This window comes from Urocitellus parryii, chromosome 8 (assembly GCF_045843805.1).
Source record: "Urocitellus parryii isolate mUroPar1 chromosome 8, mUroPar1.hap1, whole genome shotgun sequence".
Taxonomy (NCBI): domain Eukaryota; kingdom Metazoa; phylum Chordata; class Mammalia; order Rodentia; family Sciuridae; genus Urocitellus; species Urocitellus parryii.
In genome coordinates this window covers 21,900,528-21,916,161 of record NC_135538.1, presented here as the reverse complement: position 1 = coordinate 21,916,161, position 15,634 = coordinate 21,900,528, and the positions used below count along the sequence as shown (strand labels likewise).

General features: G+C 38.6%; 1 protein-coding gene across 4 annotated transcripts in view; it reads left to right on the top strand.

Moving 5' to 3' along the window:
• The window catches only part of Phactr2 (phosphatase and actin regulator 2), a 136,171-nt gene that overhangs the window by 32,238 nt on the left and 88,299 nt on the right, over window positions 1–15,634 (top strand). For all 4 annotated transcript variants that reach the window (XM_026397601.2, XM_026397600.2, XM_026397602.2 and 1 more), the window contains one exon: window positions 5,493–5,660. In XM_026397601.2, the coding sequence (XP_026253386.2) occupies window positions 5,493–5,660 (168 nt within the window). The remainder of the gene's footprint in view (window positions 1–5,492; window positions 5,661–15,634) is intronic.

The following is a 15,634-nucleotide window of genomic DNA, read 5'->3' as shown; positions in this document are numbered from 1 at the left end:
AGAAAACGAGAACTAGATGTTTGTAGTCACAGAGATGAATTTAAGGTAGAAACTTTAGTTCCACTGATTTGTTATAGTCCTTTTGTATTTTACAGCATTGAAACTGTTGAAAATTAAAATCTTTTATGAGAGTATAACGTAGAGTCTCATGAAGAAGAGAAACCACACACTCACTTCCTCCCTGAGTTTGCCCCCTGGTTCACAGAAGGCCGTTGGACCAGAGCAGAAGTGAAGATTTTACTCTATTACTGTGGCTTAGCTTCGAAATTCATCTAACCCCGCTGCCCTGCCCCCACATCTCTGTTGAGTTACAGCTGAAGGTAGGGTTAGGACACTTACAGGTGACCCTAGAAATGCCACACTCTGGTTATATCTGCCTAGATAGCACCCGAAATTAGAGTAGACCTCACTAGAAGGAGGAATGGGATTTATCCACACTCATTTGGAAGGAGAACTCACAAGGATTGAGGAGTTGGTATCTATTGAATGTCCTTTAACATTCACTTTGAGATTTTTCTTGGTTCTTGGTATGTCAAGTGATTTCCACCCTCCCTCCCACCCCACTGGAACTTGAACTTATTTGTATTATGTTACAAGACTCTAGACTTTATTGAAACCTGCTTTCATTGGCTTTGTCTGACACTTCTTCTGCCAGGCAAGCAGTGAGTGTCCCTTGTCCCCACCCCCCTCCCCCACTCCCTTGTGGAGTTAGAATACATCTTCCCTTCTTGTTCTCCATTGGCATACTATGTATGGGGGTGGGGGGTCCTCATTACTGTTGGGTGGGTGTGAGACTGTCAGATACCCACATGGTCTTCAAGGACCCAAAGGGATGGTGACCTTGTTCCCAGTGGGCAGTGATTTGACACCAGCCCAGTACTGGGAGTAACATTTGGTTATTCTGGATGGAGTGGAAATCCATGCTCCTGGGGATGGTTCATTAGCAGATGGCAGATGTGAAGGTCCTGGCTCCCCAGCTGGTCTTCTCTCACAAGACTCGATTCTGACTCCAACTCCCTCAGGGGTGTTAGGGTCCCTTGTTTGAGCCTCGTGAGAGTGCAAGTGTAGTTCCTCCACTCAACTTTTTCTGGCATGGTGGTCACAGTCCTTCTGTGGTGTTTGACCACTCAGAGTAATTACCATCTACAGAGGTTTTGTCTTGCTAGGTACCCCCTTCCCTGGACCCATGGCTAGAGAGAGGCTCTTTTGACCTGAGCCCATTGGCTGTGTTTCTGGGTTGCCATCTTCTTTAGCTGCAAGTGTGGGGTGTGTAAGGACAGAAGCAAACCTAGGGAATCTCACCGCATGCTGGTTCTTGAGTTTTGAGATCCCAGACTGCGCTACTGTTACTTCGCCTTTCACAGTCTTCTTACATTTGTTAAATATATGACATGAAGGTGATGATGTTCAGCAAGACACATAGGAATAAGTACCTGTACTGCATCTTTCTGGAAGCAGGAACACTTGCTGCAAGTTCAGCTTCTGCTTTAAAAGAAAAAAAAAATGTTTTGCCTCAACATTTTATCATAAAAGTTTTTAAAACTACAGAAAAAAATAAAAAAATTATACCCCCCCAACATATCTACCACCTAGACTCAACACAACATTTTTCTCTATTTCATTTTATTACACATTTATCCATTTACTCATTTCATCTATTGATCCACTTATTTATCCATTTACTCATTTTTTGAAGGATATAAGTACAGTTAACCTCTAAACACTTTAGCAGGCATGTCATTAATTAGATTTTACTCTCTTTATGGTTTTTCTAAAGTAAATTTTACCTAAAGTGAAATGCACAAAGTCGTAAATACCTATGGTCAATTTTGCATAATCCAACCACTATTAAAATTCCATCACCCCCATAAGTTCCCTCAACTCCCTTTTCAATTAATTTCTACCTCCTTCTCATCCTCAGAAGGAACTATTATTCTGATTTTCTTAGGGTTTTTGTTGTTGTTGTTGTTGTTATTGTTGTTTGTTTTTGCCATAAATTCATTTTGCCTGTTTTGACCTTTATATAATGGAACCACACATGCACTCTTTCTGTCTGGCCCTTTCAGCACAATTTTTTTTGAGATGCATTCCTGTTATTTGTGTCAGTGTCTTGATGTAATGGTGTTAGCAAGAGAAATAGGAATAAGTAAGCTTCCTGTATCTTCCTGGAAGTACAGGGCTTTGCTATTCCATTTTTGGTTTTTATTTGTTTCTCTTTTTAAATTTTTTAATTTGTTTTAATTACTTATACATGACAATGGAATGCCTTTATGCACTTTGATATACCATACATAGATGGGATATAATTTCTCATTTTTCTGAGTCTACTTGTTGCAGAATCATATTGGTCATGGAGTCACATATATACACACAGTAATAATGTCTGTTTTATTCTACTGTCTTTCCTATCCGCACATCCTCTCCCCTCCTGTCACTTCCCTCTACCTAATCTGAAGTAACACTATTCTTCCCTAGTGCCCCCTGCCTTATTGTGAATTAGCATCCGCAAATTAGAGAAAACATTAGACCTTTGGTTTTGTGGGATTGGCTTATTTTGCTTAGCATAATATTCTCCAACTCCAACCATTTACTGGCAAATGCCATAATTTCACTGTTCTTTAAAGCTGTGTAATTTCCATTGAGTATATATACCACATTTTCTTTATCCATTCTTCTATTGAGGGACTCCTAGGTTGGTTCCATAGTCTAGCTATTGTGAATTGAGCTGCTATAAACATTGATGAGGCTGCATTACTGTAGTATGTTGATTTTAAGTCCTTTGGGTATAAACCAAGGAGTGGGATAGCTGGGTTAAGTGGTGGTATCATTCCCAGTTTTATGAGGAATCTCCATACTGCTTTCCATAGTGGTTGTACCAATTTGCAGTCCCACTAGCAACATATGAATGTACATTTTTTACCATATCCTCACCAACATTTATTGTTGCCTGTATTGTTGATGATTGCCATTCTGACAGGAGTGAGATGAAATCTTAGAGTAGTTTTGATTTGCATTTCTCTAATTGCTAGAAATGTTGAACAGTTTTTCATATATTTGTTGATAAATTGTATTTCTTCTGTGAATTGTCTGTTCAGTTCCTTAGCCCATTTATTGATTGGGTTATTTAGTTTTTTTGGTGTTAAGTTTTTTGAGTTCTTTATATATCCTAGAGATTAATGCTTTATTGGAGGTGCATGTAGTAAAGATTTTCTCCCAATCTGTAGGCTCTCTCCTCACATTATTAATTGTTTCCTTTGCTGAGAACAAGCTTTTTAATTTGAATCCATCCCATTTATTGTGACTTGATTTTACTTCTTGTGCTTTAGGAATCAGATCCTAGGTCGACGTGGTGAAGATTTAGCCCTATTTTTGCTTCTATTAGGTCTTTGTTCTAGTGCCTAAGTCTTTGATACAATTTAAGTTGATTTTTGTGCAGGGTGAGAGATAAGAGATTTAATTTCATTTTGCTATATATGGATTTCCAGTTTTGCCAGCACCATTTGTTGAATAGGCTGTCTTGTCTTCAGTGAATGTTTTTGGCACCCTTGTCTAGTATGAGATTACCATATTTATGTGGGTTTGTCTCTGTGTCCTCTATTCTGTACCATTGGTCTACAAGTCTATTTTGGTGCCAATACCATGCCATTTTTGTTACTTCAGCTCTGTAGTATAATTTAAGGTCTGGTATTGTGATGACTCCTGCTTCACTTTTCTTGCTAAGGATTGCTTTAGCTATTCTGGGTCTCTTATTTTTCCAAATAAATTTTATGATTGCTTTTTCTATTTCTATGAAGAATGTCATTGGGATTTTAATAGAAATTGCATTAAATCTATATAATGTTTTTGGTAGTATGGCCATTTTGACAATATTAATTCTGCCTATCTAGGAGCATGGGAGATTTTCCATCTTCTGAGGTTTTCTTCAATTTATTTTTTTAGTGTTCTGTAGTTTTCATTGTAGATGTCTTTCACCTCTTTTGTTAGATTGATTCCCAGGGTGTTTTTTTTTTTTTTGAGGCTATTGTGATTAGAGTAGTTTTCCTAATTTCTCTTTCAGTGGATTCATTGTTGATATATAGGAATGTGTCTGATTTATGGGTGTTGATTTTATATCCTGCTACTTTGCTGAATTCACTTATTAATTCTAGAAATTTTCTGGTTGAAATTTTTTGGATCTTCTAGATATAGAATTATGTCATCAGCAAATAGTGATAGTTTGAGTTCTTCTTTACCTATTTGTATCCCTTTAATTTCTTTCTTTTGTCTAATTGCTCTGGCTAGAGTTTCAAGCATGTTGTTGAATAGAAGTGATGAAAGATGACATCTTTGTCTTGTTTCCATTTTCCACTGGAAATGCTTTCAATTTTTCTCCATTTAGAATGATGATGGCCCTGGATTTAAGATATATATATATATCTTTTACAATGTTGAGGCATGTTCCTACTATCCCTAGTTTTTCTAGTGCTTTGAACATGAAGGTATGCTGTGTTTTGTCAAATGCTTTTTCTGCGTCTATTGAGATGATCATATGATTCCCCAATGTGTTATTTTGCGAGTTTTCAAAAAATACAGAAAGGACAAAAGGATCGTACCTCCCCCACAAACCTAGCACCTAGATTCAACACTTAACATTTTGCTTTATTTAGTTTTATTGCATATTTATCCATCTGCTCATTTTTTAAAGTGCTAAAAGCTATTTCATTGAATGAATAATACTGTAGTTTATCCATTCTGGGCTGCTTCTAATTCTTTGTCACTAAAATATGGTAGTTGGGGTAATGTAAGTCATTATTATCTCCCTTCTGTTTAGAACTTAGTGCAAGGAAACTTAAGATTTTGTGCTTTTCTTCTGATTAATAAAATGACAAAGGCATATCAAGATATGTTTTATCACACACAATACCTGCATCTTCCACATATTTCTTGCTGTTAGTGATAGTTATCAGATAAAATGAAGCTGAAAATTTTTAATTTTTTTCCCTTGTAACAGGAGCAAAAGATAGTTTTAGCATTGTAAAAATAGCATTTAGCTTCCTGGCATCAAATTGTATTTTGTGAAGGAAAATCTATGGTTTTAACTACACCATAACTGTGATATTCATTACTGAGAATGCCAAACTAGCCTCCAGAGGAACATCCTATTTCTGGAATACTTAGAATCCTCTATTTCTGCACAAAATATTGATGTGGTTGTTGCCGATGGATTCAGCTGTGTTTTGCAGAACTTCACTTGTCTGTCCCCACCTGTTATGTAAGTCTCTTGCTTTCTTATTTCCCAAAAACCATTACCTAAGGGGACTATAATTTATGATGGATTGATTAACTGATTGATATCAGGGGAGTCCTACCAGCTGTGAAATTGGACAAACTCAACTTTATGTGAGGTTCAATCAGAGTAAGCATGCTTGCTGTTAAGAGTCCAGGAAGAGATAGTTGATGCTGGTTTTAACTTTCATTGAAGCCTTTCTCTGATTTGACTTTTATTTCTATAGTTGATGGACTGGACAAAGCCTCTATAGCCAACTCAGATGGCCCCACAGCAGGTTCCCAGACACCTCCCTTCAAGAGAAAGGGGAAGCTCTCCACCATTGGTAAAATCTTCAAGCCTTGGAAATGGAGGAAAAAGAAGACCAGTGACAAATTCAGAGAAACCTCAGCAGGTATGAGTGTCTGAACTGTGTTGCAAGACAGGATAAAATGTTCCAAGTTTTCAAAAGGTAGAAAACTGTGTTTTGCAGACTTCTGTTCAGAAAAACATTCATATTTGGAATGAAATTTTCCAAATGAATGAAATTTAAGGATAATGTAACTTAAGAGTTCTGGCTTCCCCTATTTTTGTATTGACTCTTTAATATATTCCTGGTTTTAAATATATATTTGTAAATTCATATAGAAAACTAAGGTGTGAGGAGGAGGAGGCAGAAGAGAAGATTAGAAATGAAATGTTACTTATCCACATTATGGTGACGGGCGTCCATGTTTCTGTACATACTCACAATGACATCCCTATTTACTTAGTTCAGTAGTACAGTCTTATTTGTGAATTAAAACTTCTAAATACAGTCTTTTTTGATGTATTTTTTTTTCCTATGGGCAAGAATTCAGTGGCTGTATGAAAGAAAAGTATTGCTGTATTTATTGTTAAACTTCCATTCTGTCCTTAGGACAAGTAAATCATCTCTGCCCTAGGAGAGCCATAATCCCATTGATGTGAAAATTTGTGGATTTATTAAAATTAAGAATTACATTGTTTAGTGCCTTTCATATGGACTCGTGGAGGAAATTGACTTTAAATCTCAGGCCAGATCTAAGCCCAGTTTAGCAGGTGCTCAATGTCAATGGTTTTTCTTTAAGGAAGAAATATGCTTATCTCTTGACATAAGTTCAATTTTCTTACTGTCCAAACAATCCCTTCACCAGAATTCCTCACTACATGAAAGTCTAATATTGTTAGTGCATATATAAGGTCACAGAGCAACTTAGTAGTCTGTGCTAACTGGCCACTAGCACTAGAGCTGTGAAATTTAATAGAAAATATACGCACAGCTGAGGGGTATGCAGTAGAGACACCTAAGCTCCCTGAAGAAAAGTGCCTGATGCATTTGTAGCTACATGATTTCTTTAAGTATTTACTACTGAACAAGAAATAATGATACCCAAAATTTGTTTCAAAATTCTCTTTCCAGAGTGATAAATTGAAGATTGTTTAAGTAGACAATATGTACTCATCTTTCTATTATACGCATTGGAAAATACCTATAATTTCTAAAAATGGCAAAAGAAGTGAGACTCGCCTTGGGGGAATTAATGGTGGCTTGGTTATTGGGTCCTTTTCAGTGCTGGGTAGCTTCCTGGATTAAAAGGCCCTGGGAATCGGTGGACAGAAAGCAGTGCTATATGAGGACAACAGGGTTGTGTTTTTGCCAGAAAGGTACTGAGGGTACCAAGTAATATTAATTAAGGAAGATTTAGCCTCAGCTTCCTCAATTTCAAAATCTGTAAGTAGAATGAACTAAATTCTCAGGTGTGTATGTTAGTCTGCTTTCTGTCATTGTGACAAAACACTTCTGATGACTTGAAAGGAGGAGAGATTTATTTTGGCTCTTGGTTTCAAAGATTTCAGTCCCTGGTCAGCTGATCCCATTACTTTTGGCCTGTGGTAAGACAGAACATCATGGTGGGAACAAACGGTGGAGCAGAGACACTCAGCTCATGGCATCTGGTGCTTTTGTTTTTAAATTATTACCATTTTTTATGTGGTACTGGAATTAAATCTAGGTCCTTTGACATGGTAGGCTGTAGCTCTACTACTGAGCTATATCCCCAGCCCAGCTCATAACTGGTAAGCACAGAGAGAAAAAAAAAGGAAGAAGCAGGGGTCCAAATGTACCCTTGCTGACCACACACTTACTTCCTCTAGGTAGGCCCCACCTCCTAAAAGTGCCACCACCTCCCAGCAGAGCCATCAGCTGGAGACCAAACCTTTCACATATGAACTTTTCAAGGACATTTAAACTCCAAACCATTAGCAGTGCACTAGTTCCAGATTCTGCTGTTTCTCTGAGAGACACTGGCTGAGCATCTTGTTCTCCCCTGTCCATCAGGTATAGGTGGAACCACATCAGCCTTCTTAAGTGCCTCCCTCTTATATTTCCTTAAGCATTAGGAGAGTCTGGCTCTTTAAGTTACCATAGTTACCCAAGATGGGACTAGGGCTCTAGACAGTAGCATTAAGAAGATGAGAAGAGGGGCTGGGTTTGTAGCTTAGTGGTAGAGCACTTGATGGCACTTGTGAGGTGCTAGGTTGAATCCTTAGCAAGATATAAAAATAAATACACAAAATAAAGGTATTGAGTTCATCTACAACTAGAAAATACTTTTTTAAAAAAAGATGAGAAGAGAGGATGGGAAACTTCTTCAGCTGTCATTCTTGCCCTTTACCTGAATCTGAGCTACTCTTCTGTCCTCACAGAAGACACTTTCAAAGAACTTTTGCTTGTTCTTTTCTTTTCACTTCTCTTTAATGAAAAAGTATGTTATGGTCACCTTATTTGTATATTTATTTAAAGACTTTAACTTCTGCTGAGATATGTGGAAGTATTATGTGCTGCTTTAGACAAAAGCAGCAAATGGTATATAACATGAGTTTTTTTCCATATCCTTAAGAAAGTTGTCTCATATAAACCAAAACTGATATATTTGGAAACAGCCAAGGAAAAGGTATCTTTTTAAAAAAAAAATGGTCTCTAACAGTTAAATTGAGCTATTTAGATGTGATTGAAGCCATGTGCAACCTGACAATCTGTGAAGCTCATCTTGGGCAAGACTCACAGTATCTGGAGGTATAAAGAGAGTGAGAAAAGCACACAGATGGCAGGTTAGAGGACTCTTCTGCTTCTTGTAAGACAGAACCAGAACAATAGGCATGTAGCTGCATGTTGAGGTGGGTGGTCATAGGAAAGTGTGGGCGTGCAATAGTAGAGATTCAGTGACCAGGTGAAACCCAGATATATTAGATATTAGTGTAGTAAGAGAACAGTGCCCCAGCACCCAGGCTTGAAGGCTTAGCAGGGGGAGGGGGAGTTTCCCCCCAGCACGGGTACAGGTGAGTAGGACAGAGCCCTGGTGATCTCCACAAGCTCAGAATCTAACAATTTGAAAGAGACAAGAGACCTGGGATCTGCACAGCGTGCTGGTGTGAGAGAAGGTCTCTGCGTTTCCTGCTTATACATAGAGTGCCATATACATAGAGTGCCATAACTGGGAGCCATCTTGAGAAGGGTTCTGTTGTTTTTGGGCTTGCTGTTAAGGGGATCAGAAGTACCTGCATTTTTCTAGCTCTAAGATCCAATGGCCTTTTCTTAGCCCAGGCTCAGTGGGCATTTACTCTAGGAGACTGTTTTGGCTCAGGTGCAAGATTTCTACACAAATCCACTCAGAATTCTATGTGGTGGGAATTGCAGTCTGTGCTGTGGAAGGTACTTTCTTGACAGTTGACAGTTTGGGAGATCCGCTGTTAGAATGGTGGTGGGGTGGGGCTGATCCCTTGAGTGTGATTTCATGTCAAGTCCAAATTTGGGGCTCTAGCAAAATGGGTGGTGGATCTCATGGAACTTGCTATCTCTGCTCCCAGCATAGATCATGTGCTAGTGTTTGTCCCTTGAAGCATACAACCCAGGGAACTGTGGAAAGAATCTCTGCCTAAAGGCAGAGGCTTGGCTTCACCCTGGGATGCCTAGCCCAAGAGACTAGGAAGAGATTGTTGCCTAGTGAGTTATACATTCTGTGGTGGCTCAGTCCAGTGTGCAAAGCAGCTTAGAGGGACTCCTTAAAGCCTCAGCCACAAAGCACTCCTGCCAGTCACCTGCAGAGCACCACGATGAAAAGAATTGGGGGCTGAAGAGCCCTTAGCCAATATGCTATTATTTTTATTTTTATTTTTCATTTCTTCCCTTTTATAATTGTGATTTTTAAAGAATTTTCTCTTGCTTTCTTTTCCTTTTATAAAAATATTTTTATTCTGGGGCTGGAGTTGTGGCTCAGTGGTAGTGCACTCACTTGGCATGTGTGATGTACTGGGTTTGATCCTTAGCACCTCATAAAAATAAATAGAATAAAGATATTGTGTCCATCTACAACTAAAACATTAATACACACACATATATTCTATTTTTTTACCCTTTCTTTTCTGTTATTGTTTTTACCTTTTTTTTTTTCCAAAACTGGGGATTGAGCCCAGGAGTTAGCACATATTGGGTTGCTGCACTGTCACTGAGCTCCGCTTCCAGCCCAGCTGAGAGGAACTGCATCTCGCATGACCCAATCCTTCCTGAGCCTTGGCAGATACATCAACTTAGAGAATGCCCCTAGACAATGATATGATCACAAGTGTGCACAACTAGAGGGGTCTGATGTTCTGTTCCTAGACAGTCACCCCATATAAGAGCAAAGAGAAATAATACTCCTGTGTGGATATGACACCTATGAGGTTCCTCAACATCACTTGCTCCTACATCCTGTCAACCTGGACATGAGTGCCGCAGAGGGGGCGCTCTAATCTCAGCCTGTGGCTCTCCAAGTGAAACACCAGGAAGTGTACTAAGGGCTGAACAGAGGATGAAAGCTTCAGGTCCTTCACCCCAGTTGAAAGAGTCAATGTCAGAATTGCTTTCACATAGCAGAGCCAATTTCAATAGTGGCAATGGAGACCCTTACCACATGATAGGGGCTTCCACTCCCAATGTAGGAGTATCCACAAGGGTGCATCCCTCATGGTCTGTGGTGCATGCCACATCAGCCTAAATTACCAGAGGGACCCACTGTTTCATGAACTACAGATTAAGCATTCCTCAGGCTCTGATACTGTAGGCCTTGTGTCAAAACTTACTAATCACAGCCAAAGAAGCCATAGGGAGAGTATACTACGAAACCCAATTGGAGTAAAACTCAACACTACACAATAAACCATACTTCAGAACACATTGATAAGAGAAGGTTGCTTATTAAGACAGCCCTCACGTAAAAGTGGAAGAGATATCCGCCCCAACAGATACACAAATCTTAGCATGGAACCATAAGAAATATGAAAACACAAGGCAGTATGAAGCCTCCTAAAGTTTATAACTCTATAGTTACTGATTTTAAAGCTATCAAAATAGATAAAGTGTCAGACATATAATTAATTGTGACTGGGGTTGTGGCTCAGTGGTAGAGTGCTTGCCTAGCTCATATGAGACACTGGGTTCCTTCCTGACCACCACATAAGAGAGAGAGAGAGAGAGAGAGAGAGAGAGAGAGAGAGAGAGAGAGAGAGAGAGAGAAGTTTTTAAAAGTTGTAAAAAAAATAAATAAGATATAATGATTATAAATATATATACACTGAATGATGGAGCATCCAGTTTTATAAAATAAGCACTGTTGGACATAATGGGAGAGAGAGACTCCAAAAACAATAGTAGGCAACTTTAATTCTCCACTCTCAACAATAGATGAATCATCCACACACACATACAAAAAATTCATTTAAAAAAAAACAGTTGAATTACGTTGTAGGACTTAACTGACGTCTACAGGATATTCCACTCAACAGCTTCAGAATATACATTCTTTTCATCTTTGCATGTGGGACTTTTCCCACAATAGACCATAAATTAGGCCACAAAGCAAGTCTCAACAAATTCACAAAAACTGAAATAATTTATTACGTCTTATTTATTACAGTGGAATGAAACTAGAAATCAACAGCAAGGGCAACTTCAGAAATTATACAGAGATTGAACAACAAATATTGAATGAACAGTAGGTCATTGAAGAAACCAAAGGGGAAATTTTAAAATTTCTTGAATCAAATTAAAATGGAAACACAACATACCAGAACTAGTGGAATACGGTGAAAGCAGTACTGAGAGGGAAGTTTGTTGCAATAAGTGCTTACATAAAGGAGAGAGGAGAGGGAGAGAGATCTCAAAGAAATTACCCAATGATGCATCTCAACTGCTTAGAAAAACAAGAACAAACCAAATCCAAAATTAGTAGAAAAAAAATAAAGAGTAAAGATTAGAGCAGAAATAAATGGACAAAAAAGAAACCATACAGAACTTTAATGACACCAAGAGTTGATTCTTTGAAGAGATGAACAAAATTGACAAACCTTTTTAGCTAAACTAACCCAAAGAAACAAAGATACAGATAAATAAAATTAGTTGAAAAGGGAGGTATTAGAACAGATACTATTGAAATTCAAAGGATTATTAGGTAATATTTTAAAAAACTATATGCCAATAATTTGAAAAATCTAGAAGAAATAGACAAATTTCTTGGCACATATGACCTAAGATTAAAGATAAGATTGAAGCAAGGCCTGAGGTTATAGCTCAGTGGTGTGAGAGTGCTTGCCTCACATATGTGAGGTGCTGGGTTCAATCCTCAGCAGCACTTAAAAAATAAATAAAATAAATAAAGTAAAAATATTATGTCCATCTTTAAAAGTTTTCTTAAAAATTGAAGCAAGAGGATATAAAAAAATCTAAATGGATCAATAACAAGTAATGAGACTAAAAAAGTAATAATTTTAAAAAACCTCCCAAGAAGAGGAGCCCAGGAATTGAGTGGATTCACTGATAAATTTTACGAGCCTTTTAAAGAAGAACTAGCACCAAGCTCCTCAAACTGTTCCATAAAATAAGAAGGGAAGGAACCTTTCCAAACTCATTCAACAAAGCCAGTCTTATTCTGCTACTAAAACCTAATAATAACACAGCAACACAAAAAGAGAGCTATCGACCAATATCCCTGTTGAACCTAGTTGCAAAAGTTCTCAGTAAAATATTAGAAAATCAAATTCAACAGCATATTAAAAAGATCATTCACAATAATCAAGTTAGTTCATTCCAGGGATTCAAGGATAGTTCAACATATGCCAGTCAATAAATGTAATGCATAATACAGCACATAAAGAAAATAGGGATATGATCATATAATTGTCTCAATAGCTTCAGAAAAATACTGTGATAAAAGGCAACATGTCTTCACCATAATAAGAGAGGTATAGAAGGATCATACTTCAGCATAATAAAGGCTGTAGAAGACAAGACCATTGCAAACATCATGCTAAAGGGGATAAAATGGAAGCAGTTCCTTCAAGATCAGGAACAAGACAAGGATGTCTAGTCTCATCACTCTTACTCAGTTCAGTACTAGAGATTTTAGCTAGAGCAGTTAGACAACAGATAGAAATTAAAGGTATACAATAAGAAAGGAGGAAGTCATATTGTCCCTCTTTGCTGATTATATGATTCTCTACATAGAAAATCTGAAAGACTACATTAAAAGACTTTTAGTTCTGATAAACAGTTCTGTAAAGTAACAGGAAACAAAATCAACAAATAAAAATCAGTAACATCCTTATGTACCAATAAGGAATCCACCAAGAGGATATGGAGAAAAAGGAACTCTTCCATCCACTTGGTGGGAATATAAATTAGTACAGCCCCTATGTTATGGTGGTTCCTCACAAAACAAAATAAACCCATCAACCTCCCCTGAGTATACGTCTGAAGGAAAGGAGTCAACATACAAAGGAGATACCTGCATACCCATGTTTATTGTGGCACTATTCACAATAGCCAAGACATGGAATCAGCCTAGTTGTTGTCAACAAATAAACACATAAAGAAAATATGGCATATATGAATAGAGGATGGAGAATTATCCAACCATAGAGAAGAATGAAATCCTGTCATTTGAAAGAAAATGAGGACATTATGTTCAAGCAAGTAAGTCATAGAGAAAGACAAAAATTGCATCTTTTCTCTCTTATATAGAAACTGAAAAAGAGACCAGAAAGTAGAAGAAAGAGGGACTATTAAGGACTGGGAAGGGACCTGGGGAGGAGGAGGAGGGTAAGAGGGAGAGGCTGAGAGGGGAGAGTGATCATGATCAATGCACATTACATGTTTGTATGAAATTGTCACAGTGAAGCCTTTAATGTGTACAATTAATGCAATAAAATAGAAAGAAAAGAAGGTGAATTTTATCCAAGAAAAGTAACATCTTTGTCCATCCTCTTAAATTTCTGGCTCAATAGCTACATGTATGAATTTTATTGTGTTCCACTAGACCGTGATTCATACTATATCACTGTACCTAGATCGGGTTTCTGTTACAGGGATTTTATTTGATAGTTGATATTGTACAATAATAATTTTTAATGCCATTGTAATGACACGTTTACTATGGTGGTGACAGGTAAGAAGGGTCCTTGGTGGTCCTTGAGTCAACTATACTTTGGAGTACTCCTAAACCCAAAGAACAGCTTGTCCTAAAAGGCAGACTGGGTTTGTGTCCCAACTTCCAGTCCTTTGGCCTTGTTTTTTTAAAGCAGAAAGTTAACTGTCTCTTGGTCTGCTTTAGGCTGTCAGTGTCTATCAGTTAGGGTCCAGGGCAAGAAAGTACCCTTCTTCTTCATTTGTAGCCCCACGTCACTTAACGATGATACACGTTCTGAGAAATGCATTGTTGGGCTATTTTGTTGTGTGAACTTATACAAACTAAGATGACTGCAGTGTCACCTGAGGTGCTCAGCAGGACCTGTTCCTACTGCTTTTCATCTCCCGAATGAGAGGACCCTTCTCTGGTCTCACCTAAGCTAAGGTTCTATCCCTTCACTATCTTTAGAATTCAAAATGTCATTCATGTCTTTTTTCCTACATAATCATTTTTTTTCTGTTTTGTTTTGTTGTGGAGGAGGCTGTGAGTACATCCTCTGAGTCTTTAAATATGGCTGTTTCTCCCCAAAGCTAAGCATTCAGACACCCTATCTAGACAGTGGTTCCTGTGACTTCTGCATAGACTTCTACCAAACACCTTCAGAATCCAACCTGTATCTGCTTCTCCCACTTTCTCCCCACACTCCAGTTCCTTTTCCCGCTGCAGACTGTCTCTGTATCCAGCATCCGCTGGGTTACTTGAAACTAGTCATTACATTCAGTGTCACTATCTCATTTTCATTCGTTTTCAACCTCCACAATATGTGCCATGAATGAAGAGTCCTCCCTTGACTTATGAAAACTGTCATTATGCTGGTTGTCTTGCTCTTTTCTTCCCCTCTTCTCATCTCCCCTAAACCTACATGTCTAAGCCTTTCTTTTTGTCTGAGGGTTCCCTTCATCTCAATACCCATGTCTCTCAAACTGGCCAGGCTGTGTCTGATGCTCAGGCACTGACCTGAGGACCTGTTGGATAGCACTGCCTAAGGACAGCATGTGAACTCTAAATCCATTCCTCTGGCCCATGAAAGCCACTGCTCTCTGTATTTTGTATCAGATAAGCAAGCAACGTTCCTGTCCTCACAGGGCTTTCATTCCAGACGGGTAAGATGATGCTGGATGCTCTGAATGGACACAATAGAGAATACATACAGTGCATTCCTGCCAACCCAGCTATTTTGCCATTGTACACATGGCTTCCTTTGGTATCTAAACATTACATTATGATGTTCTTTGACTCTTCCTTGTTTCTCACCATCCTTTACATTCTGAGTTCCCAAAACCATAGATTTATTTCTTCCAAGTGCAGAATCTTTAGCATCAGCCTACCCTCTCCATCTCTGTTGTCCAGTCTTTATCACTCCACATCTCCATTCTTGCAGTGTAGCCTTTTTTGCTGTCCTTAGGTTATTTATTTATAGCTAACTCTAGAAAACTAGAGAAGGTCAAGAGTGGCTGTGTTCTGGTAGTCTCTCTAGGTCTTACCTGCCCTCACTTCTATGTCTGACAGGGAGATCCAGGATGGCACAGGCTTTCAAGTACCCCAGCGTAGCTAAGATAGCAATGTTCCAAGGCTCGGACAAGGCAAATTGAGCAATGAGTGCAACCAAATGTGTTCCAGTTGTAGTTATGGAGCACCATGGGTGAGACTGGGAAACCCAGACCTCAGTAGCCAGGGTGCTCTGTACCCTGGTCATAGTGTTCATGCACAGATGATGACTGGGCCAGGGGATCAGAAAGACCCAAACAGGACCTATCCTTTTTTGAAGGAGAAAGAAACAGAGCTGGTACCTAGGATAGGAGAACTTACCAAAGGATTTAGGATAGGCACTCCCTGTGTAAAGTGGACCATGGGATGAATTTAGAGG